At 47.7% G+C, this 13,436-nt stretch overlaps 1 protein-coding gene across 2 annotated transcripts in view; it reads left to right on the forward strand.

Moving 5' to 3' along the window:
- Positions 1-13,436, forward strand: part of LOC116941931 (unconventional myosin-Ie-like) — a 47,716-nt gene that overhangs the window by 21,736 nt on the left and 12,544 nt on the right. For both annotated transcript variants that reach the window (XM_076066830.1, XM_076066831.1), the window contains exons 8-19: positions 2,025-2,159; positions 3,183-3,315; positions 4,193-4,389; positions 4,888-4,968; positions 5,453-5,539; positions 6,575-6,661; positions 7,764-7,931; positions 8,300-8,385; positions 8,552-8,633; positions 9,468-9,574; positions 11,123-11,221; positions 12,668-12,812. In XM_076066830.1, the coding sequence (XP_075922945.1) occupies positions 2,025-2,159; positions 3,183-3,315; positions 4,193-4,389; positions 4,888-4,968; positions 5,453-5,539; positions 6,575-6,661; positions 7,764-7,931; positions 8,300-8,385; positions 8,552-8,633; positions 9,468-9,574; positions 11,123-11,221; positions 12,668-12,812 (1,407 nt within the window). The remainder of the gene's footprint in view (positions 1-2,024; positions 2,160-3,182; positions 3,316-4,192; positions 4,390-4,887; positions 4,969-5,452; positions 5,540-6,574; positions 6,662-7,763; positions 7,932-8,299; positions 8,386-8,551; positions 8,634-9,467; positions 9,575-11,122; positions 11,222-12,667; positions 12,813-13,436) is intronic.

Genomic DNA, 13,436 nt, shown 5'->3' on the forward strand with positions numbered 1-13,436 from the left:
ATTTTACTTCCTACGACTGCACGTATTTGATTCTTCTGTGCTTTCATTACATTAACGAAGGAGACATCACAGCGATACACTCCGCTGCTCCTGACGCGGTTATCTGCCATGACCACCCGAGCGCAACATTCTCATTGTTGCTCTGCAATCTACATCAGCAGCCATACGAAAGAAGAATAAAAATGTAACCTTAACATGGACGGTCAACCTCTGTAGGCCCCGCCCCATCTTTAGGCCCCACCTCTCTTGGTTAGGCCCCGCCCCTTCTTCTTTAGGCCCCGCTCCTTGATCTGGACAACGATTTGGGCTCGTGGTGGGGTAGATTGAAAACTGACATCTCGTTTGATAACTCATTTCTTTAGAACTGCTGTGTTTAGTTTGTTGTCTTTCCCCCGCACCTCCGATGAGCACGGTTGGCTACGTGCGGTGCGAAAGACGTTCAACGGGCATACGTACACGCACAGCGGTGGTGGTGGGCAGAGACAGGAGGCAGGGGTGGGGCGGATACAAGACAACCAACATCCCTCTTAGAGCAGCAATATTTATTATATACACTATCATATGTGTAGTGGATTCAACTGAGTCGCAGACGTACTCTTTGGAGGCAACACATTTATTAATACCAACACACTTAACACAAAGGGGTAACTGCCCCTTTACCAGATAACATCCTATGGTGGTGGACCACCAGGCTAATTACACCCTATGTTGGTGGACCACCAGGCTAACTACACCCTATGTTGGTGGACCACCAGGCTAACTACACTCTATGTTGGTGGACCACCAGGCTAACTACACACTATGGTGGTGGACCACAAGGCAAAGTACTCTAATTACACTGGGAGTAGCCACAACGGACCGGATCCCGGCTTGGGTCCAGGTCCACGTGTTGGTGACTTCTTCTTGGACGTAGAACGTAGATCTTCAGATGACAACAGCAACGCTGAACCCGGTCCCTCTCGGGGACCCGGTTTATATGCTCGCTGGCCGTGGCCGGCTCCGCCCTTGGCCACGACCACCTTCCCGAACCCTCTCGCAGGATCTCGCCCCGGCATGTGACCACCCCCAGCTCCACTTGGGGCCCCCTGTGTAGATCTTACTCGTCGCGTGCCTTCTAGGGTCAACCAGAGTGCCATGGCCTGGGGTAACCTCATCCCGTGGCTGACACTCTCACACTCCATCCTGTAGGAGTCAGCACTGCACGCCACGCGTGGTGCCACTGAGCGCTATGACCCAGCGCTCACAGAGCCCCCACTAGGGCTGGTACTACACCCACATATACGGGGTGTCCGCTATGGTAATACATCGCACGCCGTGCCTCAAAAGAAGCCGGCATTACCCAGTGACATCCACGATGTCGCTACATATGTATTACTACATACACTTTATATTAAATGCAACGGAAATAGGAGACAATCCTGTGCTCGGGAGCACTAAAAGTAATCAGCTGTTTTGTACATTATAAAATGCCAGGGTACTATGTATTGTGAGTATTTTTTTTACATTCTCAAAGATTTAAAGAACATTATGGAGAAATAATTACATTCACAGGAGCATAAATTCAAAAATTATAGCAATTTTAAATGTATCCGTGTCAATATTTTGTATTCGTTACTCCTGCCTCTTCGATGTCTCTATTAAATGTCTTCCAAACGTCTTCTGCCGATTAATTGAAATTAAATGTGTATTTGTTACACGGAAAATGCCGTGTTTCCTTGGCAACGCCCCGCAGCTACTAACAACATAATTATCATTGGGGTGGAGAGGAGCCCAGCCAGAAGCCAGCCAGGAACTTAAGGCATAGATTATTTTTAAATGTACCTGTAGTATTCTTTTTTGTAAAAGGGAAGTGTTAATACGGGAAGTCTTTTTTTTGTTATTCATGCTAGTGCACCAAAGCCAGCAGAGTTCCTTATTCCTGCGTTTGCGCGAGAGTTAATAATGAGAGACTCATTAAAACTGAGATGAGAAGACCTCACTGCAATAAATACTTCATGTCCCTGCCCTTCCTTTTGCTCACACAGCTCTTGACTGGAAGCTCTGGGACGCAGAAGGAGAACCTGGGAATCTCTACGCCAGATTACTACTTCTACTTGAACCAAACTGGCACTTATGTTGTGGATGACACTGACGACAACAAGGACTTCCAGGAGACCATGGTACAAGGGGTGACTCGTACAGACAAAGGGTCGCTGTTTCCCCACTTATATTCCACGTTACATTAAGTCGACAAACGTAATTAACATTTGTCACGTGACAATCTTACAGATGTGTTTCATTATCACAGCTGTGATGTGAGTGAGCACTCACCAAACCGTAAATAAAAGGCAATTTATTTTTGTATGATTTTTTTGACGCAGTCATTCAATGTGTGGGCTCACACCATTGACTTGTCACACTTGCGATTGGGGATTACTGCTCGGACTTAACCCCAGGCGTCTCGGCAGCCCTGACTCAGTGTCCTGGCACCAGGGACATGGAAGGTCAAGAGCAGGAGCTCAGCCACTGTGGGTGCCATGGGTGGCCACACCCCGCCCCCCCCCCCCAGAATATTTAGATATGGCTAAGGAAACACCCACAACATCTTAGACAACAATCCTGGTGTTTTTTTGGTGCATTTTTCTCCCTTCAACAAGATGGCAAATTTTGATTATGCCGATGGCGGAACCCTTCGTGACACAGTCACGCACGAGCAGTTAGGTTCAGTACTGAGTCAGTCGCCAGAAGTTGCATAATGCATGTTTAATTGGGTGCATCTGTTCTACGACCAGCGTGGCAACACTTATTAATGAGAGCAGCACCAACGGAGTCATAGGTAGACGTTTTGGTGCTCAGGACAAGGTGCCCCATCCTCAGACTTCCCCACCAAAAAGTGAGTCATCAGTATCCACTGCTTGCTTGTTTCCAACAGTTCTATCACCCATACAGGCAGCGCTTCTCCCCCTCCCCCCACTTGGATGGGGGCCCTGGGCAACCAACTTGCCGGCCCCCACTACCCCGCCTACCGCGTTCCTCCTATGACACTGATGAATAAATTACGAGTAACTACATCTGCAATGTAACCAATAACCACTGGGTATCATTCGCTTGCAGCCCCCCCCCCCACAACTTCCAGAGTGTGGCTGTGCCTCTGACCCAGAGCCACGGGCCAATCTGGTTTTTGAAATGTTTTTGGGCGCCAGGCTGCGATGCAGGTGATCGGCATTCTCCCCGACGAGCAAGCCATGGTGTTGCAGATCGTGGCCGGGATTCTTCACCTGGGCAACATCTCCTTCATGGAGCAGGGCAACTACGCTGCCGTGGAGAGCCTGGACTGTGAGAGCACCTCCGCCCACACGCACGCCCCTGGCAGCAGAGGGACCCGCAACGCTTAGGACGCGCAACAACCCCTCCCTTGCATGTTCGCTCGGCGCCTAAACCGGAATGCTGCTGTGGTGTAACAGTGCACTGGTCTTGGGATCCAGAGGTCGCCGGTTCGGTTCCATCTCCCTGTGTGACGGAGTATTTGGCTGCTATACATTTCCACGTGATTAGCCACTTTGTTGCGGAAGCATTCGTGGGCAGGTAGCATCTGAAAAAGAAGCAAAATAGCTCAGTGGGCTTTACCTCGTACGATAAAAAGAATAGTTAGATTTTATTTGAGTATTATTGTTAAGTGATTTCTTTACCTTTCCTATACTTTGCACTTCGATCGTGTTTTTGTAGTGCTTGCTGTGTTTCAATGTTCTGACCCGCCCCTACTGGACATCTGTGAGCTTTATAGCTCATCGGATTCCTCCAATATAAATTAATATTCTGAGTCTGTTGAAATGATCGTGCAAGTTTCTTAAATCCCACCTGCCTCTGTACACGAAGCAGTATATATGGGCACACTACAAATGTGGTGTGCCCATTCATACGTGTGGTGGGGTCAAGTGTGGGTACTCGCACCTCTGCCAAGACGTTTTGCAGCTTCATAGAGTAATTACAACTAATTACAGCCCAAATAACCTATATTACGGATGATATTGGTCGCGAAAGCCTACGTGTTAAACAAATCCATTGCTGAAAATGTACTTCCATGCTGGCACGGCACCTATGCTCCCCGCCCCCACCAATACGCAGCGACTAACACGGTGAAGTGTGGTCAAATGAACCCCACGATCGGGGCACGGCGTGGGGGAGGGCCTTCATCCAGCTATGCGTGTTTCAGACCTGGCATTCCCAGCCCACCTGCTGGGCATCGAGCAGGACCGGCTCATGGAGAAGCTGACAAGCCGCACTATGGACAGCAAATGGGGCGGCAAGTCTGAATCCATCACGGTGACGCTCAACACGGAGCAGGCGGCTTACACGCGCGACGCGCTCGCCAAGGCCCTGCACTCTCGCCTCTTCGACTTTCTTGTGCAGGTGACCTGCCCGCCTGTCCCACCTGTTCACTGGTCAAATTGCCTGCTTGCTTGTCCACCTATCTACCGGTTAAATTGTTCAGTCTGCTGGCCCATCCGTTCAATGATAAGACGACCTGTCCATCACAGCCGCCTGCTCCCACGTCGCATGATCTGTCTGCCCATCCGCTAGTTCAACAGTTACCTGACCTGTCTGACTGTCCACCTGTTTACTGGTCACATCAACTGTCTGCCCACATTTCAACGCACCTGTCAGATGACCTGTCTACCCGTCGACCCACACACCTTTCAGATTACATGTCGACCTATCTACTCACAGACCTGTCAAACTACCTATCTACCCGTTTACTCGCACACGTGTTGTATGTACGTGTATGTCCGTTGAACTTCTTTCGCACCGTACGTAGCCAACCGTGCTAATCGGAGGTACGGAGACAAGGGCAACAAACTGTCTGTTGGCGAGCGTCCCTGCCTGCCCGCCTTGTCTAATGTGCTGCAGGAAATTAACAAGGCGATTAGGAAGGAGAGGGAAGAATACAACATTGGGGTGCTGGATATCTATGGCTTCGAAATCTTTCAGGTACAAACATCTGACACCTATTCAACACAACGTGCATGGGATTACTGTTGCAATGATGATGGTCCACATTCGCTGAGTGTCAGTACGTTGTCCAGCTGACAGCTGATTATTAAAATCCAACACCGTCTGTAAATGATGACGACAATTCAGTAAAACGGGAACTTTAATTGGTGGTCTGGACAAGGCTGAGAGCTGTGTACGCGCAATGTGGTGGTCGCAAGACTTGCATGCAAGGCGTCGTTTCTGCCTGCTGTTTGAGAGTAGCACAGCTTTGCGTGTTGTTATTAAGATCTGCATATAAAGCAGGGGATAGCGGTGAGTAAATAACAAGGCAGCCGTGAAAGACAGTTTGGGACATTTCTTCTGCTGTTTCTTAATGACCTTTGTGGCGTTTCTTATTAGTTTGGCGGATGAAGAGCAAATAAAAACACTTCAAAGCTCATTCATCAATACATGTCTCATCTATGCCTGGTGTGTGCTGCAGAAAAATGGTTTTGAGCAGTTCTGCATCAACTTTGTGAATGAGAAACTGCAACAGATTTTCATCGAGCTCACACTCAAGGCAGAGCAGGTGAGCCATCGACACTACCACTTTACAAACTCCAGTCTCTGGAGGATTACAAATAAATCCATCCCAGGATTTCTCACCAGCTGTAATGCTTCATCGACGACATGTACTTACTGGTTGGACCAGAATTAGTCTGTAAGAAATCCCGTTTAATATTTAATTTCTTAACCACATTGGAGAACGCTTTTTCACTGGTACGCTTGACCAGCTCAGGATTATAACGTACCCCTCCACATCAACCGATCTGCCACAGCTGTGGAAGCGCCATCAATAGAAGCTGCAGGATTTCTCTCGAACTGCCACAGCAGCAGCTGGTTGTGTGTGGCTGCCCCAGGTCTTGTGCCATATCAAATAGCAATACAGAAGTGTCGCAGAAGCCAGGATTAAAACACATTATCTTAGCAGTACTGGTTCAGTTATCGCTACCATTACATTACGACAATTTGTATTCATATGGCATCCAAATACAACTGCAGCTCAAGGTTCTGCACCTCTAAACAGTGTGGCACGCATATCCTGTATACATCAGCACAGCATGAATTCCCTTGGCCACACAATCTCTGACAGGGGTGATCATTGTTGTCGCCCGCTAAGCCCCGTCTGTTATCCATTTTGCAAGCTGCATGGTGTGCTGATGAGCGGCTGAATCTGCAGAGGTAGCGAGAGCTTTGCTGCGTGCATTGGTATGTATTTTCACGGTGGCGAGGTGGTAACTATCTCGCCTGGTATACAGGAGGCCATGGGTTCGATCCCGACCCTGACGCCTGTATATTTGGAGTTTGCATGTTCTCCCTGTGGTCGCGCGGATTTTTCTCCAGGTCCTCCGGTTTTTCCCTCCACATATAGAACCATACGTTTACCGTATTTGATTGCTATAAATTTCTACATGATGAGTCACTTCGCTGAGCCATCATTTGTGGCCAGGTTGCTTCTAAAAAAGAGCTATATAGCTCAGTGGGTCTTGCCTGGTAAAAAAAAACAATTACAGCAAATGGTTCTTAAGGATTCGCGTATCGCTCTCAACTACTCTCCCTGCAGGAAGAGTACGTACAGGAAGGCATCAAGTGGACACCCATTGAATACTTCAACAACAAAATCGTCTGTGACCTAATCGAGAACAAAGTTGTAAGTGGCACGGGTCCCTTTGCTCTCACGCATCATACCGGCAGGGTGAGCCAGTAATACAACTTGTGCCTCACAGTAAGAAGGACCTGGGTTCGATTCCGGACTCGGACACTTTTCTATGTTGTCGAATGAATATGTTCTCCCTTGCTCTGCAGGGGTTTCCTCCAGGTTTTCAGGTTTGCTGTCATAGCAAAACAAATGTAGATATATACTATAACTGTGTTTGGTAAAAATCCTAATTCTGAAATGTTACCCGCAAATTACTCAACTGGATTGCACATTTTGATTTAAAGCTTTCGTGACTGCAGGGATTCATATTCTTGGTTCTTTCGGTAAAGTCACGTAGAAGGGAAACAATAAAATAATAAAAATATAGAACAATTAAATTATCACGACGTTTCGACTGCAACACAAGCAATCATCATCAGGTGTGAAACCCACAGCAGGAAGGACCTGGGTTCGAAAATTGCAAATTTTCTTGCTGTGGTTTTCACACCTGATGATGATTGCTTGTTTTGCAGTCGAAACATCGTGAGAATTTTATTGTTTTATATTTTTATTATTTTTTTGTTTCCCTTCTACGTGACTTTACCGAAAGAACCAAGAATATGGATTACACATAGCAACATTGCCCTCTGACTGAGGAAAAATACTTGGCAGGACCCTGCTGAAAAATAATTATGAGACTCGGTAGGATTTACCAGGTTAAACAAGCCGAATAAAGTAATCAAAACATAAATGTCCAAGATTTTCTAACCTAAAAGGAATATTATTGTCATCTTCATCTTCACACATACTCATGTTAGAACTACCACCTCTGCGGTCCAAACAATCCTGACACATCATGGGAAGTAGAATACATATTATTATCTCACAAATCCGGAAGTGAGGATAACTACATTGGAATGCATTGTCTTGAGTAGCGCATCATTATAATTATTCATCGGTGATTTCCAATGACATCTAGAGGATGACCCTGGAAAAACCATGGCAGGTGGCACCACAAACTCACGGGCCTATTTCCCTACTCTGCTGGTTGAAGGCGTCGTCACATCGACCGGCATGCTTCAAATCTTCCCCCCCCCCCCTCCCCCCCGGACAGAACCCGCCGGGGGTGATGAGCATCCTTGATGATGTGTGCGCCACCATGCACGCTAAGGGCGAGGGTGCAGACACCACGCTGCTGCAGAAGCTGCAGGCCGGCATCGGCTGCCACGAGCACTTCAACACCTGGAACCGCGGCTTCGTCGTGCACCATTACGCCGGCAAGGTGACGGCGGCGTGCGCCGCACAGCGTGGCCGGCGGGAGCGGCTCCGGTGCTGGGGAATGAAATGGGGGAGGCCCTGCTCAATTTTCAACCTTAGAAAATATATATATATCCTGGTTGCGCTCCTGGCATTGTGCACACTCACTGCTATGTATGCATGCATGTATGTTGAACTTCTTTCGCACCGTATGTAGCCAACCGCACTAATCGGAGCTTGCTGTGTTAACAATGCACTCATCCTTACACACCCACTCTCACAGATACAGTACGTATGCCACTCGCGTAACCGCTATACAGATACGACTCGAGCAATGGGGCATAAAGTTCGCACTCGCGCCAGGCCCTGACCTCGCTATTTCCATGCCCCCAGGTCTCTTACGACGTGGAGGGCTTCTGCGAGCGCAACCGAGATGTGCTTTTCCCTGACCTGGTCGAGCTGATGCAGAGCAGCCAATAGTGAGTATCCTTTGTCACCGACGCACGCGCTCACACATAGGCACATGTGCACGCACGCTTGCGTACGTGTAGAGGCACTTCATAAAAGGCACAACCCAAAAAAAGGCAACTTCGAAAGAGCACATATTCTCTTTGGTCACCTTGCGACATTTCCCAAATCCCGCAGCCCCTTCTTCTACAGCCTCTTCCCCGAGAACCTGCAGGTGGAGAAGAAGGGCCGACCCACCACGGCTAGCAGCAAGATCAAGGTGCGATGTCTGACTTCACTCTTAAGACTTTAAACTAAATGCTTCAGGGACATTACACTTGCAAAAAACACACGGCCATTCAGATGGAGGTGCTCTTGCCAATAACTTCTGAAAAAAATCAGCCTATTTTGTTTAACAATGACGAGACCCAGAAGCTCAAAACGGGTACAGAGTTTTCTGGCTTAAACACATGTTGCGGGATAATATTGGTTTGGAAAGCCAATAGGCCGATGGACTAAAACATGTTTTTTAAATGTATGTGTGCAGACAGAACGGGGCTCCACTTATATATGATTTTACTCGTGAAATAGCTAATTACAAAACATTCCCAAAAAATGTACTGTCATAGGGGGTGAAAATAAGAGCTTCATATTTTGGCTGACTGGTTTTCTTTAGGAAATATATTAACTGAGAGAGTCTTGGTTAGGTTGGGAAACGAAATAATGGCATGCGTATGCTAATTAACTTCATAACCGTTATTTTGCAAGAGAGACTTGTATTGTGAAAATAAAACAATAAAAAATGTATTTCAGTGCAGGGGAATGTATGGGAAAAGGAAACTTGCAGGTAAAAATGATTTTAAAAAACTTCCGTGTGATTGGTCGTTATGCAGTTGGCATTCCTCCAGGATAAACAAAGATTTTGATTCTCCATGATTTGAAGCCTATTTTAAAAATAGACGTATTTAAAACGTATTGTACATTTAGTTAATATCATGTAAATATACAGCAATCTGCAACTCATTTGATTGAAACCTTGTGCGCGCATTGACCGCGTGGCCCGCGCGCCTGTGCGCACGCGCCCGCGCGCGCATTTGCTCTCGCTCGCGTGCAGAAACAAGCCAACGACCTGGTGAACACGCTGATGCGATGCACGCCGCACTACATCCGCTGCATCAAGCCCAACGAGACCAAGCGCCCTCGCGACTGGGAGGAGAGCAGGTGCCGAGGGCCAATCACACTCGCGTTACCACCACCTCTGTTCAGTTCGTTTTGTTTAACCGGGGTGAGGGTTGGGGAGACCAGAAGAGTCTCAATTGCAAGCGCATTGATTTTTTTTCTATAGGATAAAATATTTCGTAACATAAGTTGGCTTGCTCAAACTACTTTGTAAACGCTCACAATACAAAATAATATTCGAGACAATACAAATAATTAAATGTTTAGATTGTTGTCCTTCCCCCGCACCTCCGATTAGCACGGTTGGCTACGTACTTTGTGAAGAAGTTCAACATGCATACACATAAATGGGTCATATCTTGGGAAGAAGAATATCTCCTGATACCAGAAGAGGGGATAACTAGGTGAAATCGCATTGTCTTCAGTGGTGCATTATTGCTCAACTGATAAAAAAAAAACACGACTTTCTTTTGTCCTGGGTTAAGCCACATATTTCTTAGGACAGCGACGGCAAAAAGAAGAGGACTATTCTGGAAAACCAGAATGGGTGGCAACTCTAGTATACACACAACGCACACATACGCAGATGTACTAGCACTCACCAGTGGGCCAGAAACTCGATCATATATTCTTTCAAGTAACTCACATCATAATAGATTTTCCAATGCCCACGTCCTGATAATCATCAGCCCTGATCCGTCCACCGCTGCATGTAGGCCGACCCACACCGTCTCCATCGCTTTTGCAATGCCACAATCCATCTGGCTTCTGCACAGGAAGTAATCTCATCGCTCTATCTCGTGGGTGGCCGTCGACTTCGGCATGTTCCTCCTTTTACTGCCATTCCATCGCCAGTAAAATTCGGGCAAATTGTGGAACAGCTTTGGCCCTCTGAGTCTCATCATTCACTGTATATCCATCAAGTATTTTTGTAAAATGTTCATTTCTTCTGTATTTCTAAACATCGTTAATCTTCATTATTATTAAGAATGTTTTACCTGATGAGAATCCCATTCTTCTTCATCTTTATATGACTGATGTTGATGTAGAGCAGTAATATCTATAAATTTACATTGAGGTGGTTGAGCAAGATGATTGCATCAGGAGTAGCGGAGCGTATCGCTGTGATTCCTCCTCCCTATGTGATTTGGGCATTGAGTTGTTATATGTCCCATGGTCTGTTCTGGATGACCACAGTCGCGGACTGTAGATTGTTTTGACTTTTCATTTGGCATCAGGCGTCTGCACCTGCCACAGTTAATGCAGATGCAGTTTAGGGGTCGTGACCCATAAGCTTCATGGACGATCGAAGCCAGGCATTGTCTGCCTGTCAGGATTTCCACGGGGTGTCCGTGACTTCTCGTGGACATCCCAATTGGGCTTTCCAAGCGTCGCCAGCTTTGAAGTCGCATTGTCGAAGTTGAAGGCTGCGTGCGTCCAAAAGGTGCTCGCTCGATTGCAAACGGCGGCGAGAATCCCACCGTGGCACGGGCGACTCTTCCCTCTTTGGCAAGGCCGACGCGGGTCCGCTCGTAACTGACTTTGCTGCCCGTGCACCTGCGTGCCCGTGCCTGCGTCCGCGACGTGCAGGGTGCGCCACCAGGTGGAGTACCTGGGTCTGCGGGAGAACATCCGCGTGCGCCGCGCCGGCTTCGCGTACCGACGCGTCTTCCAAAAGTTTCTGCAGAGGTGAGCGCCGAACCCCCGGCACGCGAGTGGCTCAGCCAACGTCCCCCCCCCCCACCCACCCCCTGCTGGGATTGTCCGTGCAAGGCAATATTCATGACAAAGATCGCCGGGGTTTGTGGCGAGTACCCGTAACTCATACTCGTTGGGTCTTACGATAAAGTCACGTAGATGGAAACTTAATGCAAATCACGACGTTTCGATCGCGACACAAACTGCAGGTCTCCTGCTGTATTTTTTTTTTAACCTGAAGACGATTGCTTGTGTTGCGATCGAAACGTCGTGATTTTTTTTATTATTTCTCTATCTACGTGACTTTACCGAAAGACCCAAAGAGTGCGAATTCCTGCAGTCACGAAAGCTTTAAGTCAAGATTTATCCATAAGGGGCCGTCCATAAATGACGTCACGCACCTAGGGGGAGGTGGGGGTCAGACATTTGTGACGATGTGTGACGAGGGGGGGGGGTGAGAAATGTGACGTCACATCAAAATGCGCAACTTTAAATAAATATGAACACGTTCTACTTAATTAAATGGACTTTATAATAAATGTTTTCTCCTACAACATCAGAGTGCAGCGCCACATTAAATATGCACTACAATGACAATAGTTTAAAGCGATTTGAAGCATGTTTTATTTTCAAAATGGAAATATGGTTTTGGGGGGTGGGGGGGGGCAGAGCTTTGTGACGTCATATTTGAGGGGGGGGGTCTGACTTTTTGTGACGAGGGGGGGGAGGTCAAAAATCGTCCAAAATCGCGTGACGTCATTTATGGACGGCCCCTAACTCGTTGTGCCGATGTGAGACGCGCAACTTCACTCGGCCATGGTGAAGGTCACCGACAACGCAGGGGGACTTTCGACTGGTCTCTAACGGCTACATTTTTGAAGAAAAAAATAATACACTTTAAAATTGATTCCTGTTCTTGGTTGCAGCCATTGAGATGTTTCTTCGTGAAAAACGTCACTATAGATGAAGGTGGTGGCATTGGTTGTGATAATGTCTAGAATGATGATGATAATTATATCAGCAATTGTAATGATCATGGTAACGGTAATGACAATGATTACTATTACAATGATGATGATAATGATAGGAACGATGACAATGGCAATAATTATAACGATGACTGCAAAAAATTATGACAATGATGGCAATGCTGCTGATAATGGTGATGATGACAATGGGAATTGCAATGACGATTGTACCAGAACATGACTGGTGGTGGTGAGAATGAAAACGACGATGACCGTGATGAAAATGGTAATTTTTAATAATGATTAAAATGATTACGGTGGTGGTGATGATGAGGATCACGATGATGAAAATGCAAAACGGTAATGGTGGCGATGATGGCAATTACAACGATGATGGTGATGATGACGACGACGCCGCCGCCGCCGATGGCGACAACAACCTTGGACGATTTGCGCCCCGCGCGGACAGGTACGCAATCCTGACGGCGGAGACGTGGCCGGCATGGCGCGGGGACGAGCGCCAGGGAATCACACACATCTTGCGCGCCGTCAACATGGAGGCCGACCAGTTCCAGATGGGGCGCTCCAAGGTCTTCATCAAGGCCCCCGAGTCGGTGAGAGGAGAAGGCCCCCCCCCCCCCCCAGCTCGTTAACGCGTTTGCACGCCGTGCCGCCCCTCGGCAATGTGGCAGGCTAGAGTGGTGGTGAGTGGTTGACTGTGCGATCTGTATGAGAATTACTTTTATGTGGAGAGATATATACGAGGGAGACACACGATGGCATCTTGATTGTGCAGGGCTGCCTTAAGGAGTGTTAAATGTTGAGTGTGCTTGAGTGCCTGTCTGTGGTAGAGTATCGGTGAGCACGCTGCGGTACGAACCCGGCGACCCGAGTTCGATTCCTGCTCACGGCCAACATCAGTGAGAATTCTCTGAACCGGCCCTGGGCCTCCACCTAGGTCGACTCAGCCTCAAATGAGTATCTGGTGTAGCGGTGTGTCGTAAACATCGCCACTAGAGAGACAAAGGCGGCCGGGCATGGTGTTGGCCACCCACCCCCTCGTGTGCCATTCCGGCCTTCATAGGTGCTCGCTAACAGCACTTTTTAAAGCTATATGGGGGATCTTTGTCTTTTGTGTGCAAGCGTGCTAACATTCTATGGGGAGCAACAAATATTTGGTGACAAATGTGTTTTACCTGGTCCTGGGCCTCCCCTAGTTTGTCTCAGCCTTTTAAATG

This window comes from Petromyzon marinus, chromosome 13 (assembly GCF_048934315.1).
Source record: "Petromyzon marinus isolate PM22_M1 ecotype Great Lakes invasive population chromosome 13, UKy_Petmar_22M1.pri1.0, whole genome shotgun sequence".
NCBI lineage: Eukaryota > Metazoa > Chordata > Hyperoartia > Petromyzontiformes > Petromyzontidae > Petromyzon > Petromyzon marinus.